This window comes from Agelaius phoeniceus, chromosome 37 (assembly GCF_051311805.1).
Source record: "Agelaius phoeniceus isolate bAgePho1 chromosome 37, bAgePho1.hap1, whole genome shotgun sequence".
NCBI classification, from domain to species: Eukaryota; Metazoa; Chordata; class Aves; order Passeriformes; family Icteridae; genus Agelaius; species Agelaius phoeniceus.
The window spans coordinates 2,326,477-2,350,947 of NC_135302.1; the positions used below are offsets into that span (position 1 = coordinate 2,326,477).

General features: G+C 60.2%; 4 protein-coding genes and 2 non-coding genes across 12 annotated transcripts; 5 read left to right on the forward strand and 1 right to left on the reverse strand.

Annotated features, from left to right (window-relative positions):
- The first annotated feature begins 533 nt into the window (after positions 1-533).
- PIH1D1 (PIH1 domain containing 1) lies at positions 534-4,319 on the forward strand. 3 transcript variants are annotated; one of them, XM_054653902.2, is made up of 9 exons: positions 537-1,633; positions 1,722-1,785; positions 2,014-2,208; positions 2,288-2,349; positions 2,711-2,795; positions 2,879-2,972; positions 3,243-3,372; positions 3,633-3,833; positions 3,942-4,319. In XM_054653902.2, exons 1-9 carry the CDS (start codon positions 1,553-1,555, stop codon positions 3,975-3,977), a joined length of 948 nt encoding a protein of 315 aa, XP_054509877.2. In that variant the 5' UTR covers positions 537-1,552; the 3' UTR covers positions 3,978-4,319. The 3 variants fall into 3 exon arrangements, with proteins under 3 accessions (XP_054509879.2, XP_054509877.2, XP_054509876.2); XM_054653901.2 differs by having other exon boundaries at positions 669-1,633; positions 3,243-3,375; XM_054653904.2 differs by lacking the exon at positions 3,633-3,833 and having other exon boundaries at positions 534-1,633; positions 3,243-3,375.
- A 113-nt stretch (positions 4,320-4,432) lies between these two features.
- On the forward strand, positions 4,433-12,047 carry SLC17A7 (solute carrier family 17 member 7). Of its 5 annotated transcripts, none has more exons than XR_013179732.1 (12): positions 4,433-4,645; positions 5,787-6,018; positions 6,447-6,565; positions 6,651-6,765; positions 7,691-7,778; positions 8,070-8,156; positions 8,475-8,614; positions 9,222-9,368; positions 10,007-10,139; positions 10,216-10,326; positions 10,402-10,700; positions 11,366-11,504. XR_013179732.1 is itself a non-coding variant. In XM_054653905.2 (12 exons), the coding sequence occupies exons 1-12, from the start codon at positions 4,584-4,586 to the stop codon at positions 11,651-11,653; spliced, it is 1,650 nt and encodes a 549-aa protein (XP_054509880.2). In that variant the 5' UTR covers positions 4,433-4,583; the 3' UTR covers positions 11,654-12,047. The 5 variants fall into 5 exon arrangements, 4 of the variants coding, with proteins under 4 accessions (XP_054509880.2, XP_077027118.1, XP_077027117.1 ...); XM_054653905.2 differs by having other exon boundaries at positions 10,402-10,529; positions 11,366-12,047; XM_077171003.1 differs by having other exon boundaries at positions 10,402-10,529; positions 10,864-11,507.
- A 274-nt stretch (positions 12,048-12,321) lies between these two features.
- On the forward strand, positions 12,322-17,652 carry RPL13A (ribosomal protein L13a). The gene is made up of 8 exons (XM_054653893.2): positions 12,322-12,453; positions 12,699-12,771; positions 13,150-13,215; positions 13,808-13,909; positions 14,610-14,695; positions 15,779-15,838; positions 16,509-16,631; positions 17,534-17,652. The coding sequence occupies exons 1-8, from the start codon at positions 12,337-12,339 to the stop codon at positions 17,618-17,620; spliced, it is 714 nt and encodes a 237-aa protein (XP_054509868.2). The 5' UTR covers positions 12,322-12,336; the 3' UTR covers positions 17,621-17,652.
- Positions 12,849-12,927, forward strand: LOC129134205 (small nucleolar RNA Z195/SNORD33/SNORD32 family). The gene has a single exon (XR_008536143.1). It is a non-coding gene; the product is annotated as a small nucleolar RNA Z195/SNORD33/SNORD32 family (small nucleolar RNA).
- LOC129134206 (small nucleolar RNA SNORD34) lies at positions 14,755-14,826 on the forward strand. The gene has a single exon (XR_008536144.1). It is a non-coding gene; the product is annotated as a small nucleolar RNA SNORD34 (small nucleolar RNA).
- Positions 17,653-17,819: 167 nt separating the features above from the next.
- On the reverse strand, positions 17,820-24,344 carry DHDH (dihydrodiol dehydrogenase). The gene is made up of 7 exons (XM_077170942.1): positions 23,902-24,344; positions 22,734-22,845; positions 21,892-22,055; positions 20,942-21,203; positions 19,622-19,746; positions 18,575-18,725; positions 17,820-18,054 (listed from the first exon to the last, which is right to left on the reverse strand). Exons 1-7 carry the CDS (start codon positions 24,169-24,171, stop codon positions 17,876-17,878), a joined length of 1,263 nt encoding a protein of 420 aa, XP_077027057.1. The 5' UTR covers positions 24,172-24,344; the 3' UTR covers positions 17,820-17,875.
- Between the last annotated feature and the right edge of the window lie 127 nt (positions 24,345-24,471).

A 24,471-nucleotide genomic window follows, 5' to 3' on the forward strand; every position in this document is an offset into this window, starting at 1 on the left:
GCCGGAACAACTGAAATCGACCGGAAGTGGCCAGAGCGGCACCGGAACCACCGAGAATGACCGGAAATGGCCAGAGCGGCGCCGGAACCACTGAGATTGACCGGAAATGGCCAGAACGGCGCCGGAACAGCTGAGATTTACCGGATATGGCCAGAGCGGCACCGGAACCACCGAGATTTACCGGAAAAGGCCAGAGCGGCGCCGGAACAACCGAGATTGAGCGGAAGTGGCTAGAGCGGCGCTGGAACCACCAAAATTTACCGGAAACGGCCAGAGCGGCGCCGGAACCACCGAAACTGTGCAGACGTGGCTAGAGCAGCTTCCGTAACCACCGAGTCGGGGCAGAAAAGGCCAGAGCGGCGCCGGAACAACCGAGATCAAGCGGAAATTGCCAGAGCGGCGCCGGAACCACCGAGATTGGGCGGAAGTGGCCAGAGCAGCACCGGAAAAAAACCGAGATTTACCGGATGTGGCCAGAGCGGCACCGGAACAACCGAGATTGACCGGAAATGTCCAGATGGGCGCCGGAACCACCGACATTTAGCGGAAGTGGCTAGAGCGGCGCCGGAACAACCGAGATTGACCGGATATGGTCAGAGCGGCACCGGAACCACCGAGATTGACCGGAAATATCCAGAGCGGCACCGGAACCACCGAGATTTAGCGGAAGTGGCTAGAACGGCACCGGAACTACTGAGATTTAACGGATATGGCCAGAGCGGCGCCGGAACCACCGAGATTGACCGGAAATGGCCAGAGCGGCACCGGAACCACCGAGATTTTGCGGAAGTGGCTAGAACGGCACCGGAACCACTGAGATTTAACGGATATGGCCAGAGCAGCACCGGAACCGCCGAGATTGACCGGAAATGGCCAGAGCGGCGCTGGAACCACCGAAAGTGTTCGGACGTGGCTAGAGCAGCCTCGGTAACCACCGAGTCGGGGCAGAAGTGGCCAGAGCGGCGCTGGAACAACCGAGATCAAGCGGAAGCGGCTAGAGCGGCGGCGGAACCAGTGACATTGACCGGAAAAGGCCAGAGCGGCGCCAGAACTACCGAGATTTAGCGGAAATGGCCAGAGCGGCGCCGGAACCACAGAGATTGAGCGGAAATGGCTAGAGCGGCGCCGGAACAACCGAGATTTACCGGATATGGCCAGAGCGGCGCCGGAACCACCGAGACTTAGCGGAAGTGGGTAGAGCGGCGCCGGAACCACTGAGATTGACCGGAAATGGCCAGAGCGGCACCGGAACCACCGAGATTAACCGGAAATGGCCAGAGCGGCGCCGGACCCACCGAGATTGAGCGGAAGTGGCTAGAGCGGCGCCGGAACCACCAAAATTTACCGGAAACTGTTAGAGCCGCGCTGGAACCACCGAGACTGGGCGGAAGTGGCTAGAGCAGCCTCGGTAACCATGGAGACGGGTGCGCGCCGGAAGCGGAAGTTGCTGTTGGTGAAGGCGCGGTGAGGGCGGCCCGCGGGGGCCCGGAGCGGTTTCTGGGCTCCCAGGGGGTTCCCGCGGGCTCCCGGAGCTCTCGGTTCCCTCAGGGCCATGGCGGACCCGTCGCTGCTCTCGGCCGAGCTTGAGGCGGACGAGGAGGAGGAGGCGGCTCTGCGGCGGCTGCTGCTACAGGTGGGCCCCGGAGCCGGCGCCGGTTCTGATCCCGGTTCCGATCTCGATCCCGATCCCGGTTCTCACCCCCTCCCCCCGGTTCCCGCAGGTGGCCTCGGACCCTGAGGAGGCGCCGAGCCCCGGCCCCGCCCGGGCCGTGACCCCGCAGCCGGGTACGGGGGGCTCGGGTGGGTTTTGCGGGGGCTCTGGTGGATTTTGGTGGATTTTGGGGGGGCTCTTTTGGATTTTGGGGGTTTGTGTTGGATTTCTGTCCTCCCCGGGTCTCTGTGTCAAGACCCGCGTGGCGGGCGGGGGGCTCTGGTGGATTTTTGTGCATTTTGTTGGCTTTTGGTGCATTTTGGGGGGTTCTCGGGGTTCCCCTGACCCCTGTTCCCCCCCAGGTCTCTGCGTCAAGACCCGCGTGGCGGGCGGGGGTCCCAAGGTGTTCCTCAACGTTTGCCACTCGCCCGAGGTGCCCCCCCCGCCCCCCGTGCCCCCCCCGGGGCTGCAGCAGCTCCTGCGGGACCCCCCCGGTCCCGGGGGCTCCTTCCGCATCCCCATGAGCCTGGGGGAGCCCCACGCCGAGCTCGACCGAGGTCAGAGACCCCTCCCCAAAAACCCCCGGACCCCCTGATCCCCCCGGGACCCTCCCCCAAACCTGCTCTGACCCCGCAGGGGGAAGGGGCTGCACGGCCTACGACGTGGTGGTGAACTCGGGCTTCTTCAGGACCCTCCAGGTGGGGCTGGGGGGTTAAATGGGGGTCTGGGGGCGTTAAATGGGGGTCTGGGGGTGAACTCTGGGCTCTTCAGGACCCTCCAGGTGGGGCTGGAGGAGAAATTGAAGGGGTTAAATAGGGGTCTGGGGGCTGCTGTGGGGCTTCTTCCGGACCCTACAGGTGGGGCTGGGGGTTTCTGGGGGGCAAAATGGGGCTCTGGGGGGTGGTCTCAAGTACCTCCAGGTGGGTCAGGAGGGGGAATTGGGTCTGGGGTCTTCCTGCGGGGGGTCTGGGGGTTTTCTAGGTGGGTCACGGTGTAAAATTGGGTCTGGGATTTCCCTGGGGAGCGCTCAGGGTGTGAATTGGGTCTGGGGTCTCCCAGGCCGACCCCCTGTACCTTGAGTTCTTCCTGACCGTGGCCCTGGAGGGGCTCTCAGACAAGTACGGGGTGGAGCTGGAGCTTACAGGTGAGTCTGGGGGCTCTGGGGGGGGCAGGACCCCTCCCCAAAATCCCCCCTGACCCCCCGGGACCCCTCCCCAATCCCCCCAGGCTGGCGGGTGCTGCGGAACCGGCGCTCCCTCGGCTCCATCGCGGCCCAGAACATCCGGGCCCGACCCCAGCCCCGCATCCAGGAGCTGCCGGGGTGAGTGAGACCCTTCCCCAAAACACCCCCGAGACTCCTGGGAGCCCTCCCCAAATATCCCTGGGACCCCTCCCCAAATAGCCTGGGACTCCCCCAGGCTGACTCCAGCCCCAGCCCCACATCCAGGAGCTGCGGGGGTGAGGGGGACCCCTCCCCAGATTAAACAAAATACCCTGGGACCCCTCCCCAAATATCCCTGGGACCCCCCAAAATACCCCCAAACACACCCAGAATCCCCCAGGCTGACCCTGGCCCTGGCCCCGCATCCAGGAGCTGCCGAGGTGAGGGGGACCCCCGGGACCCCTCCCCAAAAACCCCCGGGCCCCCCCCGTTCGTGGTCGTGGCCTCGCCCTCGGCTCAGGAGCCACAGGAGCTGCAGGCCCGGGTACACCTGGAACAGGTGGTGAGTGGGGAACTGGGGATACTGGGAGGGACTGGGGGGGAACTGAGGGGACTGGGGAGAACTGGGGGGGACTGGGGGGAAACTGGGATGGAATGGGAGGGGCTGGGGGGGAGTGGGAGGGACCGGGGGCACCGGGGTGGACGGGGGGACATTGGGGGGCTGTGCTGGGAGGGGTCTCCACCATCCTTGGGGGGTAGAGGGACAATGGGGAGGGGTCGGGGGCGCGGTGGGCGTGTCCTAACGTTAGCCCCGCCCAGGAGGGGGCGGGCTCTCTGTGGCTGGGGCTGAGCGAGGAGCGGCTGCTGCTGCTGCGCCCGGCGCCGCCGCCGGGGGGCGCTGCCGGTGCCGCTCCCGAGGGGCCGCCGGGCCGCCAGGGGGCGCTGCTGGAGCTGGGGCTGCCACTGCGCATGCGCGCCGACCCCGCGCGGTGCCGCGCGCGCTTCCACCGCCGCTCCAAGGTAACCATGGCAACCTACGGGGAGAGACACGCCCCTTCTGTACCGGGGATACGCCCCCTCCTACCGGGGACACGCCCCCCCGCTGACTCATGGCCACGCCCCCTGCAGGTTCTCACCGTGACGATGCCGCTGCTGCGGGCATGAGGGACCCTCCGAAAAAACCCACCCGGGACCCTCCAAAAAACCCACCCGGGACCCCCCAGGACCCCCCTAGGATCACCCGGGACCCCCAAAATCCCACCCGGGACCCCCCAGCACCCTCCTGGACCCCCCCCAGGACCCCCAAAATCCCCCCAGGACCCCTGGACCTCTTTGGGGCCGTTCTCAGGATGCTCCTGAGCCCCCCCAACCACTCAGGGACCCCCTCCAGGACCCCCCTGACCCCCCCAGGATTATCCAGGACCCCCCCAGATCCCTCCTGACCTTTCAGCCCCCTCCCCTTCCCCTTTTTTTGGTACAAAACCCCCCAATAAAGCCAAACTCGCAGCCCGTGCTCTGATTGGTCAGTGTCCCCCGCCCCCCCCCGCCGGTGGCCCCCCCCCGGCGCAGGGGGGGATTTGGGGGGGGCTGGGGGGGATTTGGGGGGATTTAGGGCTGATCCGGGCCGGGGGGGGCCGGGGGGGCTCCCAGAGCTGCCCTGGAGAGGCCCCGAGAGCGGCGCCGGGCCCGGGGGGCTGCGGGCAGGGGGGCGGGGGGGATTCTGGGGGGGTCCCGGGGGTCCCGCGGTGACGATGGAGCCCTGAGGCAGCGATGGAGTTCAACAAGGAGGAGTTCAGGAGGCAGCTGGGGGCCGGGCTGGGCCGGCTGCACCGGTGAGACCCCGGGATGGGGACCCCGGGATGGGGACCCCGGGATGGGGCTGGGCAGGGGTCCTGGGGGGGGGGGGCTGGGGGGTCTTGAGGAGGGGCTGAGGGCCAGGCTGGGCCGGCAGCACCAGTGAGACCCCTGGGATGGGGCTGGGGGGCTCTGGGGACATTGGGGTCTGCGGGGGTCACTGGGGGCCAGGCTGGGCCGGCCGCACTGTGAGACCCCTGGGATGGGGACCCCGGGATGGGGACCCCGGGATGGGGACCCCGGGATGGGGCTGGGCAGGGTACCTGGGGGGGGGGCTGGGGGGGTCTTGAGGAGGGGCTGAGGGCCAGGCTGGGCTGGCTGCACCAGTGAGACCCCCGGGATGGGGCTGGGGGGCTCTGGGGACATTGGGGTCTGCGGGGGTCACTGGGGGCCAGGCTGGGCCGGCCGCACTGTGAGACCCCCGGGATGGGGACCCCGGGATGGGGACCCCGGGATGGGGCTGGGGAGGGGGCTGGGGGTTCTGGGTGAGCCCTGGGGAGGCTTGGGGGGGTCAGGTTTTCTGGAAAGATTTGGGGGTGGTCAAGTTTGGGGGCATTTTGGGGGTCTTGGGTTTGCCAGGAGTTTTGGGGGGTCAGGTTTTGGGGGGGGTCATGTTTGTCGGGGGGGGATTTGGGGTCGGGTTTTGGGGGGGGTCTTGGCTTTGCCGGGGGGGATTTGGGGTCGGGTTTTGTGGGGGTTTTCGGGGCTCTCGGGTGCCCCCCCCGTGTCACCTCCCCCGCTCGTGTCCGTGCCACGCGTGTCCCCAGCCCGGCCCCTCCCCTGTCCCCGTGTCCCCCCGCCGTGTCCCCTCCCGGCTGTCGCCGCCACCGCGGGGATTAGAGAGGGATTTAATCGGCGGCGGGGGGGACACGGGGACACGGGGGGGACACAGGGGGGACAGGGGGACATGACAGGGGAGAAAGGGACATAGTGACACAGGGAGGGGCACATGGGGGACACGGGGGGGACACAGGGACATGGGGGGCACAGGAGAACATGACAGAGGAGAAAGGCACATAGTGACACAGGGAGGGGCACATGGGGGACACAAGGAGGGGAAAGGGACATGGGGGGGACACTGGGGACAGGGGGGTGACACTGGGGGCCACGGCCGCGCAGGTTCCTGGAGCGGCGCCAGGATGACCCCGAGAGCCTGGAGCTGAGCTCGGGGGGGCTCTCGGGCGGGACCCCCACGGCGCCGCGGCCCCCGGTGCTGGACTGCACCTTCTGCGGGCTGCCCCGGCGCTACGGCATCGCCATCCTCTGCGGCATCGGCTTCTGCATCAGCTTCGGCATCCGCTGCAACCTGGGCGTGGCCGTGGTCAGCATGGTCAACCCCGCCCACGGGCAGGTGAGGGGTCAGCCCCGCCCACGGGCAGGTCTGGGGGCACTTGTGCAGGTGTGGGGTCAGCCCCGCCCACAGACAGGTGAGGGGGCACCTGTGGGGTCAGCTCTGGGCCACCTATGGGGTCAGGTGTGGGGTCAGGTATGGGGTCAGCTGTGGGGTCAGTTGTGTGGTCAGTGGGGTCAGCTGTGGGCCAGTTATGGGGTCAATTTGGGGTCACCTGTGGGGTCACTTGTGAGGACAGGTGTGGGATCACTGGGAGGGGCACAGGTGTGGGGTCAGTTTGGGGTCACCTGTGGGGACAGGCGTGGGGTTACTGTGGAGACGCAGCCGGGTGCGGGGGACACACACCTGTCCAGGGCGTGTCTGGGGCGTGTCCAGGGCGTGTCCGGGGCGTGTCCCCCACCCCACCGACCCCTCCCCGCCGTCCCCAGCGCGCCCAGTTCAACTGGGACCCCGAGACCGTGGGGATGATCCACGGCTCCTTCTTCTGGGGCTACATCGTCACCCAGATCCCCGGCGGCTTCATCGCCCAGAAATTCGCTGCCAACAGGTGAGCTCCACCCGGGGGCGGGGCCGGGGGCGGGGCCGGGGGCCAGGTGTGTCCCCAGGTGTCACCGGGGCGTCCCCTGCCGCAGGGTGTTCGGCCTGGCCATCGTGTCCACCTCGGTGCTCAACATGCTGATCCCGTCGGCCGCGCGCACCCACGTGGGCTGCGTCATCGCCGTGCGCGTCATGCAGGGCCTGGTGGAGGTAACGAGGGCATTTTGGGGTGAATTCTGGGGGTTTTGGGTGTGTTTGGGGCTGCGTCATCGCCGTGCGCGTCATGCAGGGCCTGGTGGAGGTAACGAGGGGATTTTGGGGTGAATTTGGGGTATTTTGGGTGCGTTGGGGGCTGCGTCATCACCGTGCGCATCATGCAGGGCCTGGTGGAGGTAACGAGGGGATTTTGGGGTGAATTTGGGGGGTTTTGGGTGTGTTGGGGGCTGCGTCATCGCCGTGCGCGTCATGCAGGGCCTGGTGGAGGTAACGAGGGGATTTTGGGGTGAATTTGGGGGGTTTTGGGTGTGTTTGGGGCTGCGTCATCGCCGTGCGCGTCATGCAGGGCCTGGTGGAGGTAACGAGGGGATTTTGGGGTGAATTCGGGGGGTTTTGGGTGCGTTGGGGGCTGCGTCATCGCCGTGCGCGTCATGCAGGGCCTGGTGGAGGTAAAGAGGGGATTTTTGGGTGAATTCTGGGGGTTTTGGGTGCGTTCGGGGCTGCGTCATTGCCGTGCGCGTCATGCAGGGCCTGGTCGAGGTCAGGAGAGGATTTTGGGGCAATTTTGGGGCTTTTTGGGTGCATTTGGTATGTTTTTAAGGTGATTTTGGGGTATTTTGGGTAGGTTTTGCTGTTCAGCTACTGAGGTTGGGGCATGGCCAGGGTTGGGTGTGTCCCTGTCCATCAAGGCGCAGCTGTGTGGGTGTGGCCATGGTTGGGTGTGTCCTTGTCCATCAGGGCGCAGCTGTGTGGGCGTGGCCAGGGTTGGGTGTGTCCCTGTCCATCAAGGTGTGGCTGTGTGAGCGTGGCCAGAGTTGGGTGTATCCCGGCCCATCAAGGTGTGGCCGGGTGGGCGTTGCACTGTCGGGCGTGTCCCGTGGGCGTGTCCTGCGCTGACCCCGCCCCTTTTCCCGGGCAGGGCGTGACCTACCCCGCCTGTCACGGCATCTGGAGCAAGTGGGCGCCGCCCCTGGAGCGGAGCCGGCTGGCGACCACGGCCTTCTGCGGTAATGGGGGGGCCTGGGGGGTCACCGAGGGGCCCGGGGGCGTCACCGAGGGGTCCGGGGGGTCACCGAAGGGTCTGGGGGCTTCGGGGGGTCTGGGGGCTCTCAGGGGGTGTCCCGGGGGGTTTGGGGTCCCACTGACCCCCCCTCACCCCCCAGGTTCGTACATGGGGGCCGTGGTGGCCACGCCCCTGCCGGGGTCCCAGGGGGTGGGGGCGGCACCAGGGGGGTCCCAGGGACATGGGGGGGGTTTGGGGGGTCCCTGGGGGTCCCTGCTGACCCCTGCCCCCCCAGGGTCGTACGCAGGAGCCGTGGTGGCCATGCCCCTGGCCGGGGTCCTGGTGCAGTACACGGGCTGGAGCTCCGTGTTCTACGTCTACGGTGAGACCCCCGCCCACCCCGGGACCTCCCCTGGGACCCTCGCCCACCCTGGAACCCCCCGGGACCCCCTGAGACCCCTCAGAAACCCTGAGACCCCCTGGGAGCCCCTCGGGACCCCCAGAACCCTCCCAAACCGGGGACCCCGACCCCCGCCCATCCCGGGACCCCCCAGGACCCCCTGACCCCTCCTAAATCCCACCTGGGAGCCCATCCCAGTATCCCCAGTAACCCCAGTTCCCCCAGGCAGTTTCGGGGTGCTCTAGTACCACTGCCCCCATTGACCATTCCCAATGCTCCCAGTATAACCATTGCCCCCAGGCAGTTTCGGGGTGCTCTGGTACATGTTCTGGGTGCTGGTGTCCTACGAGAGCCCGGCCCAGCACCCGACGATCTCCCCCGAGGAGAGGAAATACATCGAGGAGAGCATCGGGGAGAGCGTGGGCAGCAACCCGCTACTGGTCAGACTGGGATGGACTGGGAGCACTGGGAGGGGTTACTGGGGGCGCTGGGATGGGCACTGGGAGGCACTGGGAGAACTGGGATGGGCACTGGGGGTGGTCAGGGGTGGTCAGGGGTGGCCTGGGAATGATCAGGGGTAACCAGGGGTGGCCTGGGGGTGGCCAGGGGTGGTCAGCGGTGGCCTGAGGGTGTCCTGGAGATGGTCAGGGGTGGTCAGGGGATGGTCAGCGGTGGCCTGGGGGTGACCAGGGGTGGTCAGGGGTGGCCTGGGGTGGCCGGGGTCACTCTGGGGATGGCCAGGGGTGGTCAGGGGTGGTCAGGGGTGGTCTGGGGGTATCCTGGAGATGACCAGGGGTGGTCAGGGGTGGCCTGGGGTGGCCGGGGTCACTCTGGGGGTGTCCTGGAGATGGTCAGGGGTGGCCAGGGGTGGTCAGGGGTGGCCGGGGTCACTCTGGGGGTGTCCTGGGGGTGGCCTGGGGTGGTCAGGGGTGGCCAGGGGTGGCCGGGGTCACTCTGGGGGTGTCCTGGAGATGACCAGGGGTGGTCAGGGGTGGCCGGGGTCACTCTGGGGTGTCCTGGGGGTCAGCTGTCCCCCCCTGCCCGCAGCTGGCCACGCCCTGGCGCCAGTTCTTCACCTCCATGCCCGTCTACGCCATCATCGTGGCCAACTTCTGCCGCAGCTGGACCTTCTACCTGCTGCTCATCAGCCAGCCCGCCTACTTCGAGGAGGTCTTCGGGTTTGAGATCAGCAAGGTGGGCAAAAAAAAACCCAAAACCACCCAAAAACCAGACCGAAAAATCCCCCCCAAAAAAACCCGCACAAAAACATCCAAAAACACTTAAAACCCACGTAAAACATCCCAAAACCACCTCAAAAACACACGGAAAAACCACACCCAAAAATCCCCCCAAAAACCCACACAAAACAGCCCAAAAACCGCACAAAACACCCCAAAAACCATCCAGAAAAACCACCCCAAAAACCAATAATTAAATTTGATAATATCAATCAAATTTAAATAACTTAATTAAAGATTATTTATTTATTCAGTCATTTACCATGTGTACATTTAATGTTAAATTCTCTAGGGGGGTTTGTTGTTGGATGTCCCCCACCTGGTGATGACCATCGTGGTGCCCATCAATGATAGCTGATTTATTCCGTTATTTTATTTTATTTTATTTTATTTTATTTTATTTTATTTTATTTTTATAGTTTATTTATTTCTCTCTCCCAGGTGGGATTGCTGTCAGCCCTGCCCCACCTGGTGATGACCATCGCGGTGCCCATTTGGGATAGTTTATTTATTCAGTTGTTTTATTTTATTTTATTTATTTACAGATACTTTAAATTTTATTTTATTTATATATAATTTATTTCTCTCTCCCAGGTGGGATTGCTGTCGGCCCTGCCCCACCTGGTGATGACCATCGTGGTGCCCATTGGGGGCCAGATCGCCGATTTCCTGCGCTCGCGCGGCCTCATGTCCACGACCAACGTGCGCAAGATGATGAACTGCGGGGGTAGGTGACAGTGTGTGACAGTGTGTGACCCTGTGTGACACTGTGACAGTGACAAGGTGCCCCCGTCCCCGCGCAGGGTTCGGCATGGAGGCCACGCTGCTGCTGGTGGTCGGGTACTCGCACTCCCGCGCCGTCGCCATCTCCTTCTTGGTGCTGGCCGTGGGCTTCAGCGGCTTCGCCATCTCAGGTGGGCACAGGGGACGCTGGGGACAGCCGGGGACACGCCCTGACCCCGCTGTGACCCCGCTGTCACCGCCCCCAGGGTTCAACGTGAACCACCTGGACATCGCGCCACGCTATGCCAGCGTCCTGATGGGGCTGAGCAACGGCGTGGGGACACTGTCGGGGATGGTGTGTCCCCTGATCGTGGGGGCGCTGACCCGCCACAAGGTGAGGGGACACTGGGGACATTGGGGACACTGTCGGGGATGGTGTGTCCCCTGATCGTGGGGGTGCTGACCCGCCACAAGGTGAGGAGACATTGGGGACACCCAGGGGACATTGGGGACACTGTCCGGGATGATGTGTCCCCTGATCGTGGGGGCGCTGACCCGCCACAAGGTGAGGGGACACCCAGGGGACATTGGGGACACTGTCGGGGATGGTGTGTCCCCTGATCGTGGGGGCGCTGACCCACCACAAGGTGATGGGACATTGGGGACACTGAGGGGACACTGAGGGGATGGTGTGTCCCCTGATCGTGGGGGCACTGACTCGCCACAAGGTGAGGGGACATTGGGGACACTGAGGGGACACTGTCAGGGATGGTGTGTCCCCTGATCGTGGGGACACTGGGGACACCCAGGGGACATTGGGGATAATGGGACAATGGGGGACAATGGGACACACGGGTGGGGGACAGAAGGACATTGGGGACAGAGGGACATGGAGGGACAGAGGGACACGGAGGGACAGAGGGACATTGGGGACAGGGGGGACTTGGAGGGGGGACAGAGGGACATGGGGGAGACAGACGGACACGGGAATTTGGGGGTTGCTCTGCCCTCCTGTCACTCACCGCCCGCCTGTCACTCACCGCCCGCCTGGCCCCGCCCCTTCCCTTTGACGCCGCCTCTCCCGTTTATTTCCCCGCCCTCCCCTTGATCACGCCCCCTCCCTTTCCCGCCACTCTCCCTCCTCCATTCCCATTCGCTCCCACTGGGTCCCGCCCCCGCTCGTCGCGGATTGGCCGGCGGGCGGCGCGCGGCGGGCGCTGATTGGCCCAGACGCGCGAGGAGTGGCAGTGGGTGTTCCTGATCGCCGCGCTCGTGCACTACGGGGGCGTGGCCTTCTACGGCGTCTTCGCTTCCGGGGAGCCGCAGCCGTGGGCGGAGCCGCCGCGCGAGGAGGCGGAGCCTCTGGCGCCGGGGGGCTTGGCCAGCGACGAGGAGGAGGAGGAGGAGGAGGAAGGGGAAGGGGGAGGGGTGGGGGGAGGAGCGGCAGGACCCCCGGGAGGCCCCCCCGCGAGCTACGGCGCCATCGGGACCACCCCGGTAACCGGGGGCGAGGCCTGAGAACGGCCACGCCCCCCCAGGGGAACCCCGGGGAACACCCCGAGACCCCCAAAAGACACCCCCGGGACCCCCCCGGATGCACCAGGCACCCCCCCAGACCCCCGAAAGAGACCCCCGAGACCCCCGGAGAGCCCGAGACCCCCAAGAACCCGCAAAAAGGGACCCCAAGGACCCCCGAGATCCGACAAAGGGACCCCCCAGATCACCGGGGACCCCCCGAGACCCCCAAGAACCCCCAAAAGGGACTCCGGGGATCCCTGAAAGAGACCCCCAGAAAGCCCCAGGGTCCCCCAGGAACCCCCAAAAGGGACCCCAGAGACCCCCCGCCCCTTCCCGAGACCCCCCCACCGCTGTACATATATAAATATAAATAAATATAAATATAAATACAGAATGCGGCCGCTGGAGAGCCTGGAGTGAGGGACTGGGGAGGACTGGGAGGGACTGGGGGCCACTGGGATCATACTGGGATCGCACTGGGATCATACTGGGAGCACTGGAATCACACTGGGGGCACTGGAGGGACACTGAAGGGGCACTGGGATCACACTGGGAGCAGTGCGATCATACTGGGAGCTACTGGGGGTTACTGGGAGCCGTGGAAATCTCTGGGCACATGGATACCCCTCCCCCCGCACTCCGATTGGATTTTCCCACCCATTCCCCCCCTCTTTCCTCCCGCAATGGTTCCTCCTCCTCCATTCCGTGACGCCACTTCCGCCCTCCCGCGACGGAAGCGGCGCTCCCGCAGGGGGCGTGGTCTCTTTCTGAGGCGGGTGGCGGCCATGGCGGAGCCGCGGGTGCGGCCCGGGGGCCCCGGGAGGGCTCGGGGGGCTCCGGGAGCGGCCTGGGGGGGCTCGGCGAGGCTCGGGGAGCGCGCGGGAAACCGCGGGGAGCGCGGGGAATCGCGGGCGGGCGGCGGGAGGGGCGCAGAGCGCGGCCACGCGGTGCGGCCTGGGCCTGGTGCGGCGCGGCCTGAGCACGGTGCGGTGCGGCCTGGGCCCGGCGAGAGCCCGGCCTCACCCCGGTGCTCCTCCCGCCGCAGGTTCTGGTGATCGATGGGCGCGGGCACCTCCTGGGCCGGCTGGCGGCGATCGTGGCCAAGCAGGTGCTGCTGGGTGAGTGCGGGGCGGCGGCACCGGGGGAGTTACCGGGAACGGAACCGGGGGAATTACCGGCAGTGGCACCGGGACCCCCGCGCCGTGATGAACCCTTTCGGCTGTCGAGTTTGGCGACAATGAGAGGCGCCTACATGCACTACCAGCTGAGCGCGGGGGAAAACCGGGAATAATGGGGGGAAAACCGGGATTAACGGGGAAAGCCGGCATTAACGGGGGGAGGGTACGGGAATAAAGGGGGGGAACCGGGAATAAAGAGAAAAAAAAAGGGAATAAAGGGGGGGAACCGGGAAAAAGGGTGAAAAACCGGGTCTAAAGGGGGGGAACCGGAGGAGATCTGGGATTAACGGGGGACCGGGGCCGGTGCGCTGTCCCCAGGCCGCCGCGTGGTCGTTGTTCGCTGCGAGGGCATCAACATCTCCGGGAACTTCTACCGGAACAAGCGTGAGTGCGGGGGCGGCCGGGTTTGGGGACAGATCCCGGGGTTTGGGGACAATTCCAGCGGTTTTGGGTCACGGAGAAGTCTCGGGAAGGTTCCAGAAGGTCCCGGGTTCTCGGTGCACCCCCGGTTTGGGGCGGTTTCACCCTTTTTCCTCATCCTGGCAATTCGTGAGTGCCATTTTTGAGAGATTCTGCCCTGTCTTTAATGAATTCTGCCCCGTTTCTGAGGGATTTTGCCCCATTTTTAAAGGAATTCCGCTCCAGTTCTGAGGGTTCTGCCCCAGTTCCGAAGGAATTTTGCCCCATTTTTAAAGAATTCTGCCCAATTTTTTGATGGATCCTTGTCCATTTCTGAGGGATTCTGCCCCATTTTTAATGGATTCTCCCCATTTTAGAGGAATTCTGCCCCATTTCTGAGGGATTCTGCACCATTTTTAATGGATTCTCCCCATTTTAGAGGAATTCTGCCCTATTTCTGTGGGATTCTGCACCATTTTTTAATGTTTCTGACCGGTTTTTTGATAGTTTCTGCCCCGTTTCTGATGGATTTTACCCGATTTCTGCTGATTTTGCCCCATTTTCTACCCTCCCCCAGTGAAGTTCCTGGCCTTCCTGAGGAAGAGGATGAACACCAACCCCTCCCGGGGCCCCTTCCACTTCCGAGCCCCCAGCCGCATCTTCTGGCGCACGGTGCGAGGTGAGAGACCCCAAAATACCCAAAAATCACCCCAGAATCACCCCAAAATCCTCACACATGGACTGAGGTGAGCAGGGCCCCAAAAACTGCCCCAAAATCCCCCAAAAATCACCCCAAAATCCCCCCCAAAACCCCATAAAATCCCTATGCATGGTGCAAGGTGAAAGACACCCAAAAACCCCCAAATTCCCCCCAAAAACTGCCCCAAAGCCTCCAAACACCCCCAGCCACATCTTCTGGTGCGAGTTGAGAGACCCCAAAAACACCAAAAATCGCCCCAAAAAACGCCTCAAAATCCCCACACACAGTGCGAGGTGAGAGACCCCAAAATCCCCAAAAACTGCCCCAAAATCCACACGCGCAGTGTGGAGTGAGGGGAGCCCAAAAATTCCCCCAAATCCTCAAAATTCCCCCCAGAATCCCCAAACCCTCAGATTTCCCTAAATCCCTGTTTTTCACCCCAAACCCCCCCAGACTCAGATTGCCCTAAATCCCCGTTTTCCACCCCAAACCCAGATTTGCCCTAAATGCCCGTTTTTCACCCCAAACCCAGATTTGCCCTAAATCCCCGTTTTTCACCCCAATCCCAGATTTGCCCTAAATCCCCGTTTTTCACCCCAATCCCAGATTTTCCCTAATTCCCCGTTTTTCACCCCAATCCCAGATTTGCCCTAAATCCCCGTTTTTCACCCCAATCCAGGCATGCTGCCCCACAAGACCAAGCGGGGCCAGGCGGCGCTGGAGCGGCTCAAGGTGTTCGATGGGATCCCCCCTCCCTACGACAAGGTGGGACCCAAAATCCCCCAGTTTCACCCCAAAATCCCTCCCCAAAGTGCCCCCAATCCCGGTGTCGGTGATGTCACCTTTACCTACATTGTTTGACTCGAGCTGAGAAAAACCCAAATCCTGAGACACCGGGCACCCCACAGACCCCAGAAACATCTGCTAAAATCGCCCCAAAATCCTGAAATCTTCCCCAAAATCTGGTGAAAACCTTGAAACGCCATCAAATCTCCAAAATCACAGAAACCCCCTAAATAAAACCTGATAAAACCAAAATTAAACCTTGTAATCTCCACCGAAATTCCAGAGAAACCTTAAAACCTCATTGAACCTTCAAAATCTCAGAAACTCCCTAAAAAAATCAGAGAGAATCCCCCTGAAATTTTGTAATTCACACCTAAATCCCACAAAACTCTAAAATCTCGTAAAACCCCAGAAGCGCCCCAAGAAATTTGATAAAATCCCAATGAAATCTTACAACCCCCACCAAAATCCCATAAAACCTCCTAAAAATCCTATAAAATCTCCTAAAATCTCACAAAACCTTCTAAAATCCTATAAACTCTCTAAAATCTCCTTAACACCTTATAAAATCTGATAAGAGTTGCTAAAACCTTGTAAAATTTCCTTAAAATTCTATGAACTCCCTAAAGAAATGATAGAACACCCTAAAATCCCATAACCCCCACCCAAATCCCACAAACCCCTTAAAATCTCATAAAATCTCCCTAAAATCCCTCACCAAAATGGCATAAAACCACTTAAAATCACATAAATCTCCTAAAAATCCCATAAAACCCCCCCAAAATCCCGTAACCCCACAAAAATCTCATAAAACCCCCACCAAAATCCCATAAAACCCTTAAAATCTCATAAAACCCCCTAAAATCTCATTAAATCCCCAAAAATCACATAAACTCCCACCAAAATCCCATAAAACCCCATAAAATGCCCAAATTTGCCATAAAACCCCCTAAAATTCTATAAACCTCTTAAAATACCCTAAACCCCCCCCCACCAAAATCCCTTAAAACCTTTAAAAATCCCCAAAACGCCCCAAAAAGCCCCGAATTTGGTATTTTTCAGCGCAAGCGCATGGTGGTGCCGGCGGCGCTGAAGATCATCCGCCTGAAACCCACGCGGAAGGTGAGCCCGGTTTGGGGCAAATCCGGGGGGTTTGGGGACATTCTGGGGTTTTATGAGGGTTTTTAGGGATTTTAGGGGAATTTTACGGAATTTTAGGGAGATATTTGGGGGTTTATGTGGGACTTTGGGGGAGTTCTTTGGGATTTTAGTCAGATTTTAGGGAGTTCAGGGATTTTTTTTTAATGAGGTTTTTTTTTAGGGTGTTTATGGGATTTTGGGGGTTTTACGGGGCTTTGGGACTTTATGGGTTTTTTTTGCTGGGGGTTCCAGCATTCAGATGCTGTATAAGTCAGAATTGGGGCAGTTCTGGGGGATTTTGGGCTGATTCTTGGGCTGTTTTTGGGGCAGTTTTTGGGCTGGTTTTGGATGTGGGATTTTGGGGGTTTTTTGGTGTGTTTTTTGGGGGGTTTGGGGGCCGTTTTTGGAGCAGTTTTTGGGTGTGTTTTTTGGGGGTTTTTTGGTGTTGTTTTTGGGGTGTTTTGGGGCATTTCCTGAGCTCCCAGTGTCCCCAGTTTGCCGTGCTGGGCCGCCTGGCACACGAGGCAGATTTGGGGCAGTTCTGTGGGATTTTGGGCTGTTTTTTGGGGTGTTTTTGGGGCAGTTTTTGGGTGTGTTTTTTGGGGTGTTTTGGGCTGGTTTTGGGCTGTTTCTGAGCTCCCAGTGTCCCCAGTTTGCCGTGCTGGGCCGCCTGGCACACGAGGTGGGCTGGAAGTACCGGGACGTCACCGAGGCCCTGGAGGAGAAGAGGAAGGAGAAGGCCAAGATCCGCTACAACAAGAAGAGGAAGATGATGGTGAGGAAAACGCGGGGAAAAACACCCCAAAATCGGGAAAAAACCCCAAAATCGGGAAAAAATAAACGAAACTGGGGTTAAAAACCCTGGGGTTTGGGTGTGGGACTTGAAAAAACTCACAGTGAGAAAAACAGGGTGGGAAAGACCTAAAAGCAGGGAAAGCCCCCAAATTGTGGCCCTCTCAATGCCTGATTTCCCCCTTTTCCCTGTTTTTTTTCCTTTTTCTCAATTTCCCTGGCTTTTTCCCCTTTTTTTCCACTTTTTTCCCCTGTTTTTTTGTTTGTTTGGGTTTTTTTGTTTTTTACACATTTTCCCATCTTTTCCCTTGTTTTTCCATGGTGGTTTTTTTCTCCTGTTTTTTTTTCTCATTTTCTCCTGACTTCTTCCCCTTTTCCCTGCATTTTTTCCACGTTTTTCCTTTTTCCCTGGTATTCCCTTTTTTCCCCACCTTTTTTCCTGTCTCCCACTCTTTTTTTCCACCTTTTTTTTTCCCTGTTTTTTTTTTTTTTCCCTTTTTTTCCCCGTCTTTTTTTAATTTTTTCCCATGTCCCTTCCCTGATTTTCTTGGGGTTTTTTTCCTGGTTTTTTCCCCGGTTTTTCCCCCATTTTTTCCTGGGTTTTTTCCCCATTTTTTCCCCTATCTTTCCCCATGTTTTCCCCCCATTTTCCCCCATGTTTTCCCCGCTGTTTTTCCCCCCATTTTTCCCAATTTCCCCGGTTTTTCCCCGCCATTTTTCCCCGCGTTTTTCCCAATTTCCCCGGTTTTTCCCCCCGTTTTTTCCCCCATGTTTTCCCCCCGTTTTTCCCCGCGTTTTTCCCAATTTCCCCGGTTTTTCCCCCCGTTTTTCCCCCCCGTTTTCCCCCCCATTTTTCCCAATTTCCCCGTTTTTTCCCCCATCCAGAGCCTGCGGCGCCGGGCCGAGCGCAGCGCGGAGAAGAAAGCGGCGCCGTTCACGGCAGTGCTGCGGCAGCACGGGCTGCTGCTCTAATAAACCGGGCACACTGGGCAGACTGGGACAAACTGGGACTGTGTCTGTGTGACTGGGGCAAACTGGGACAGACTGGGAGCGTCTGGGAGGGACTGGGCCCCGTTTTGGGGAGGTTTCAGAGCTTTTATTGAGCCACGGGCGGGCGACGCCAGAGCTGCTCTGGTCACTCCCGTGGTCACTCAGGCTCAGTGGCCACTCCCGTGGTCACTCCAGCAGTCACTGGTCACTCCCATGGTCATTCAGGAGGCTCAGTGGTCACTCCGGAGGGTCCCTGGTCACTCCCGTGGTCACTCCCGTGGTCACTCCCGTGGTCACTCTTTGGTCACTCGGGGCGGCTGCGGCCGCTTTCTCCCCCAGCTGCTGCCGGGCCTGGTCCAGCAGCCGCGCGATGGCCTCGCTCTCGGCCAGCGGCATCTCGGGGCTCTGGGTCAGCCCTGGCGGGGGGACCCCAACGCGGGGGGGATTTACCCCAAAATCGGGGCATTTCACCCCAAAATCGGGGGGGGGGGGTTCGCCCCAAATCCTGGGGCTTTTCTCCAAAAAAACGGGGAGGTTTTACCCCAAATCTCATGAGTTTTACCCCAAATCCCAGGTTTTTACCCAAATCTCGGGGTTTTACCCAAAACCCGTGTTTTTCCCCCCAAAAATCCCAGGGTTTTTCCCCAAATCCCAGCGTTTCCCCCACCAAATCCCAGCTTATTTCCCCCCAAACCCCATTTTTTCTCCAAATCCCATTTTTTTCCCCCAGATCCCATTTTTCCCCAAAATCCTGTGTTTTTTCCCCCCCAATCACCAGTTTTTTCCCCAAATCCCGGGTTTTTCCCCCCAAATCCCACTGTCCCCCCCAAACCCCATTTTTTTCCCAAAATCGCGTTTTTTCTCCCCAAATCTCGGTATTTTCCCCCCAAACCCCATTTTTTTCCCAAAATCGCGTTTTTTCGCCCCAAATCTCACCCTGCAGCAGGCACTCCCGCACGTGCTGGGCCTCGTAGCGCAGCCCCGCGCTGTGGGGGAAGTTGGGGGGCTCGGCCGTGGGGGGCAGCGGGAAACGCTCCCGGCGCCCGCCCCAGAGCAGCTCCGTGGGGCAGTTCATGTGGGTCGGGAGCTGTGGGGCAGCGAAACGGGGGGGTCAGACCCAAAAACAGCCAAAATGCACCCAAAATACACCCAAAAACACCCGAAATGCACCCAGAAATCCCCCATGTGCCCCCCCCAGAGCAGCTCCGTGGGGCAGTTCATGTGGGTCGGGAGCTGTGGGGCAGCGAAACGGGGGGTCAGACCCAAAAACACCCAAAATGCACCCGAAATACACCCAAAAATCACCCTGAAATCCTCCATGTGCCCCCCCCAGAGCAGCTCCGTGGGGCAGTTCATGTGGGTCGGGAGCTGTGGGGCACCGAAACGGGGGGATCGGACCCAAAAACACCCGAAATGCACCCAAAATACACCCAGAAATCCCCCATGTGCCCCCCACCCCCAGAGCAGCTCCGTGGGGCAGTTCATGTGGGTCGGGAGCTGTGGGGCACCGAAACGGGGGGGTCAGACCCAAAAACAGCTGAAATACACCCAAAAACACCCGAAATACACCCAAAAAAATGAACCCCGGACCCAAAAACAGCCGAAATACACCCAAAACAGGAACCCCAGACCCAAAACCACCCGAAATCCACCCAAAAAAAAACAAAAAAATGAACCCCAGACCCAAAACCACCCAAAATCCACCCAAAAAAAACCTGAACACACCCAAAAAATGAACCCTGGCCCCCCCCAAAAACCCTAAAAAACCCAAAAAGTCCAAAACGACCCCAAAACGCCGAAAACCCGGGGGAGTTAACCCCAAAACCGGGGGATTTCTCCCCAAACACGTTGGGGTTTTGCCCCAAACCCTGGGTATTTCCCCCCAAATCCTGGCGTTTTAATCCAAATCCCGCAGTTTTCCCCCAAACCCCGGGTTTTGGGGTCCCCCCTGGTTTTGGGGTGAAATCCCGGGGTTTTGGTCACCTCGGCCCAGCCGCGCGGCCCCCCCAGCGCCGCCCCCCCCGGCAGCTCCGCGGCCATGGAGAAAACGAGCGAGGCCAGGCCCCGCCCGGGGAACGAGAGCGACAGCGACACCGACTCGTCCACGCCTGGAAAATGGGGCAAAAAACGGTGAAAATGGGCAAAAATCACGGGGGAATAATGGGGGAAAAACCGGGGAAAAAATGGGGGAAAAAACCGGGGAAAATGGGGAAAGTTATGGTGGAAATAACGGGGGGAAAACGAGCGAGGCCAGGCCCCCCTCAGGGAACGAGAGCGACAGCGACACCGCCTCATCCACGCCTGGAAAATGGGGCGAAAAACGGGGAAAATGGGCAAAAATCATGGGGGGAATAATGGGGGAAAAACCGGGGAAAAAACTGGGGAAAAAACGGGGAAAATGGGGAAAGTTATGGTGGAAATAATGGGGGGAAAACGAGCGAGGCCAGGCCCCCCTCAGGGAACGAGAGCGACAGCGACACCGCCTCATCCACGCCTGGAAAATGGGGCGAAAAACGGTGAAAATGGGCAAAAATCGTGGGGGGAGAAACGGGGTAAAAACCGGGAAAAAACCGGGGAAAAAACGGGGAAAATGGGGAAAGTTATGGTGGAAATAATGGGAGGAAAACGAGCGAGGCCAGGCCCCGCCCGGGGAACGAGAGCGACAGCGACACCGCCTCATCCACGCCTGGAAAATGGGGCGAAAAACGGTGAAAATGGGCAAAAATCACGGGGGAAAAACGGGGGAAAATGGGGGAGAAAATGGGGGAAATTATGGGGGGAAATAACGGGGAAAATGGGAAAAAATAATGGGGGGAAATGGGGAAAAATAATGGGATGAAATTGGAGGGAAATGGGCAAAATTAATGGGGGGAAATAACGGGGGGAAAATGGGGAAAATAATGGGGGGAAATAACGGGGAAATGGGCAAAAATAATGGGGGGAAATAACGGGGGAAAACCGGGGAAATAATGGGGGGAAATAACGGGGGGAGAATGGGGGAAAACAGGCAGAAATAATGGGGAGAAATATGGGGGGAAATGGAGGAAAATAATGGGGGAAATGGGTGAAAAGGAGACAAATCGGACAAAGATGGGAAGAAAAGTGGGAAAATGGGGGAGATCCCAGTGCCCCCCAGTGCCCCCCAGTGCCCCCCAGTTCCCCATTCCCAGTGCTCCCAGTCTCTCCCAGTTTCCCCCAAGGAGCTCCGCCTGGTGGCGGATTTTGGGAACTGCAGCGCCCTCCCACTCCCTCCCAGTCCCTCCCAGTATAACCCAGTCCCTCCCAGTATATCCCAGTCCGTACCGGTGGGGTGCAGCACGCCGTGGGCTCTAATTTGGGGAGGGGGCTGCCCCTCTGCCCCCCCCAGCATGGCCAGGGCCATTTGGAGCCCGTAGCCCCCCAGGTCCAGCAGGGCCCCCCCGCCCAGGCCGGGGTCTCGGAGCCTCGGGACCCCCCTCAGGTCGAACCCGAGCTCCCCCCGCAGCACCAGGGGCGACCCCAGGCAGCCCCCCCGGGCCAGGGAGAGCAGGCGGCGCCAGGCGGGGAAAAAACGGGTCCAGAAACCCTAAAAACGGGAAAAAACGTGTGAAAATGTGAAAAAACGGGGAAAGATGGGTACAGAAACACTGGCAATTATAAAAACTGGAGGAAAATGGGGAAAATGGGAAAAAATGGGAAAAAACGGGTCCAGGAACCCTGGAAACGGGGAAAAAACGGAAAAAACGGGTACAGAAACACTGGAAATGATAAAAATGGGGGAAAATGGGGGGAAATGGGGGGAAATGGGGAAAAATGGGAAACAACGGGTCCAGGAACCCTGGAAATGGGAAAAACTGGGAAAAAAACAGGTACAGAAAACATGGAAACGGGAAAAATCAGGAAAAACAGGTATGGAACCCATGGAAGGGAACAAACTGGAGATACTGGGGATACTGGGAGGGACTGGGAGAGAGACTGGGGTTACTGGGGACACTGGGAACAGAACCCTGAGGATACTGGGAGGGGTTACTGGTTATACTGGGGGCACTGGGAGGGGTCACTGGTTATACTGGGAATACTGGGAGGGGTCACTGGTTATACTGGGAATACTGGGAGGGGTTACTGGTTATACTGGGAATACTGGGAGGGGTTACTGGTTATACTGGGAGCACTGGGAGGGGTCACTGGTTATACTGGGGGCACTGGGAGGGGTCACTGGTTATACTGGGAATACTGGGAGGGATTACTGGTCCCACTGGCCCCACCGGCCCCACCTCCATCAGGAACACGCCTTTGTCCCTGGCCGTCCCCGCCAGCTGCGCCACCTGGCGGGCGCTGAGCGCCATCGGCTTCTCCATCAGCACCGCGCGGCCCCGGCGCAGGAAGAGCAGCCCCGCGGGCAGGTGAGAGGGGTTCACCACCCCCACGTACACAACATCTAATGGGGAACCCCAAAAAAAAACCCTGAACAAACCCAAAAAAACCCCGACCCCAAAAAAACCCGAATTCCCCCCAAAAAACCCATAAAAACATCATAAATCCACATCAAACCCCATAGAACAGCGGCCCCGCGGGCAGGTGAGAGGGGTTCACCACCCCCACGTACACCACGTCTGAGGGGGAACCCCAAAAAACTCATCAGGGAACCCCCAAAAAAATCCCGATCCCAAAAAATCCCGAATTGCCCCAAAAAAACTGCAAAAAACCACCATAAAGCAACATAGAACAGCGGCCCCGCGGGCAGGTGGGCGGGGTTCACCACGCCCACGTACACAACATCTAATGGGGAACCCCAAAAAACTCATCAGGGAACCCCCAAAAAATCCCCATCCCAAAAAACCCCGAATTCCCCCCCAAAAAAAACCCCAAAAACACATAAAACCCTCAAAAAAAACATAAACCCACTCCCAAAAAAAAACCAAAAAAACATAAAATCCCATAAACCCCCACATTTGTGGGGACATCCCAAAACCCGCCTCAGGGAACCCCCAAACAAACCCGACCCCAATAAAACACCAAAACCACAAGTTTCCCCCCAAACAAACCCCATAAAACCCCAGAAAAACCCCAAAAAAACCCAAATCCCCCCCAAAATCCCCCAAACCCGGGGTCTCACCCACGCCGGGGTCCTGGGCCAGCTCCTCGTAGGATCCGTAGGCCCGGGGCACCCCAAAACGCTGCGCGAAGCCCCGGGCGCGCCCCAAATCCCGCGCGGCCACCGCCGCCACCTGCGGGGACACGGAGGGGGCGCTCCAGGATCCGGGGGGACCCCAAAATCCCCAAAAAAGAAACAAAATCCCCGAAAAAAACGAAAATCCCCGGGGGAAACTCCAAAATCCCCAGGAAAAACCCAAAATCCCGGGAGAACCCCAAAATCCCGGGGGAAACCCCAAAATCCCCGAAAAAAAACCAAAATCCCCGAAAAAAAAACCCAAAATCCCGGGGGAAACCCCAAAATCCCCGAAAAAAAAACCAAAATCTCCGAAAAAAAACCTCGGGGGAAACCCCAAAATCTCCGAAAAAACCCAAAATCCCCGAAAAAACCCAAAATCCCGCGGGAAACCCCAAAATCCCCAAAGAAACCCCAAAATCCCGGGCGTTTTTGGGGGCACGCCCAGGTTTTGGGGGTCCCGGGGGTTTTGGGGACACGCCCTGGTTTAGGGACACGCCCAGGATTTTCGGGGTCACGCCCAGATTTTGGGGCTCCCGAGGATTTTGGGGACACGCCGAGGTTTGGGGACACGCCCAGGATTTTTGGGGTCCCGGGGGTTTTTGGGGTTCCGGAGGTTTTGGGGACATTTCCAGGTGTTTGAGGGTCCCGGGGGGATTTTGGGGCTCCCCTGGCAATTTTGCGGTTCCCCGGGTTTTTGGGGTGATTTCGGGGGATTTTGGGGTGATTTCGGGGGATTTTGGGGTTTTTGGGGGGTCACCGTGTGCTCCTCGGCGGGCAGGGTCTGCAGGGCCAGCGCGAAGTCGTGGCTGATGGCCCCGGGGGGGTTTTGGGTGATCGTTTTGGGGGGGATTCCGGGGTTTTTGGGGCTCCCCGGATCGGGGGTTTTTGGGGTGATTTCGGGTGATTTCGGGTGATTTTTGGGGTGATTTCGGGGGGTTTTTGGGGGGCTCACCGTGTGCTCCTCGGGGGGCAGGGTCTGCAGGGCCAGCACGAAGTCGTGGCTGATGGCCCCGGGGGGTTTTGGGGGAGATTCCGGGGTTTTTGGGGCTCCCCGGGATCGGGGGTTTTTGGGGTGATTTCGGGTGATTTTGGGGGTTTTTTGGGGGCTCACCGTGTGCTCCTCGGGGGGCAGGGTCTGCAGGGCCAGCACGAAGTCGTGGCTGATGGCCCCGGCCGAGCAGATGCCCCAGCGGGTGGGGCCGGGCCGGGACCGGGGCCGCTCCGGGCCGGGGCACGGCGGCGGCGGCGGCTCCCGGTCCCGGTTCCGGTCCAGGTCCGGGTTCCGGTCCTTATCCGCGTCCCGGTTCCGGTCCAGATCCAGGCTCCGGTCCTTATCCGCGTCCCGGTTCCGGTCCAGATCCCGATCCTGGTCCCGATCCATGCCTTGGTCCCGATCCCGATCCTGATCCAGATCCGTGTCCTGATGCCGGTCCCGGTCCCGGCTCCAAACCCGGTCCCGATCCCAACCCTAATCCCGATTCCGGCCCGGTTCTTATCCCGATTCCCTCCCGAGCCCGGTTCTGACCCCAACCCCGACCGGGACCCGGTTCCTGTCCCGGTCCCGGTCCCAATCCCGACCCCGGCCCGGTTCCCGAGCCCGATCCCGGTTCCTGTCCCTGTCCCGGTTCCTGTCCTGGTCGGGTCCCGGTCCCTGTCCTGACTCTGATCCCAGTCCCGGTCC

Bases quoted from the DNA above. Each gene is read 5' to 3' on its own strand.
- PIH1D1 (XM_054653901.2), top strand. From the start codon at position 1,553: ATGGCGGACCCGTCGCTGCTCTCGGCCGAGCTTGAGGCGGACGAGGAG. The intron at 2,209-2,287 runs GTCAGAGACCCC...CTGACCCCGCAG, and splicing joins CCACGCCGAGCTCGACCGAG to GGGGAAGGGGCTGCACGGCC. The intron at 2,973-3,242 runs GTGAGTGAGACC...CCCCGCATCCAG, and splicing joins CGCATCCAGGAGCTGCCGGG to GAGCTGCCGAGGTGAGGGGG.
- SLC17A7 (XM_054653905.2), top strand. From the start codon at position 4,584: ATGGAGTTCAACAAGGAGGAGTTCAGGAGGCAGCTGGGGGCCGGGCTG. The intron at 6,019-6,446 runs GTGAGGGGTCAG...CGCCGTCCCCAG, and splicing joins TCAACCCCGCCCACGGGCAG to CGCGCCCAGTTCAACTGGGA. The intron at 10,327-10,401 runs GTGGGCACAGGG...CACCGCCCCCAG, and splicing joins CAGCGGCTTCGCCATCTCAG to GGTTCAACGTGAACCACCTG.
- RPL13A (XM_054653893.2), top strand. From the start codon at position 12,337: ATGGTTCCTCCTCCTCCATTCCGTGACGCCACTTCCGCCCTCCCGCGA. The intron at 12,772-13,149 runs GTGAGTGCGGGG...CGCTGTCCCCAG, and splicing joins GGCCAAGCAGGTGCTGCTGG to GCCGCCGCGTGGTCGTTGTT. The intron at 16,632-17,533 runs GTGAGGAAAACG...TCCCCCATCCAG, and splicing joins ACAAGAAGAGGAAGATGATG to AGCCTGCGGCGCCGGGCCGA.
- DHDH (XM_077170942.1), bottom strand. From the start codon at position 24,171: ATGGATCGGGACCAGGATCGGGATCTGGACCGGAACCGGGACGCGGAT. The intron at 22,846-23,901 runs GTGAGCCCCCAA...GTGTCCCCGCAG, and splicing joins TGCCCCCCGAGGAGCACACG to GTGGCGGCGGTGGCCGCGCG. The intron at 18,055-18,574 runs GTGAGATTTGGG...TCCCCCCGCCAG, and splicing joins GCGGGAGTGCCTGCTGCAGG to GGCTGACCCAGAGCCCCGAG.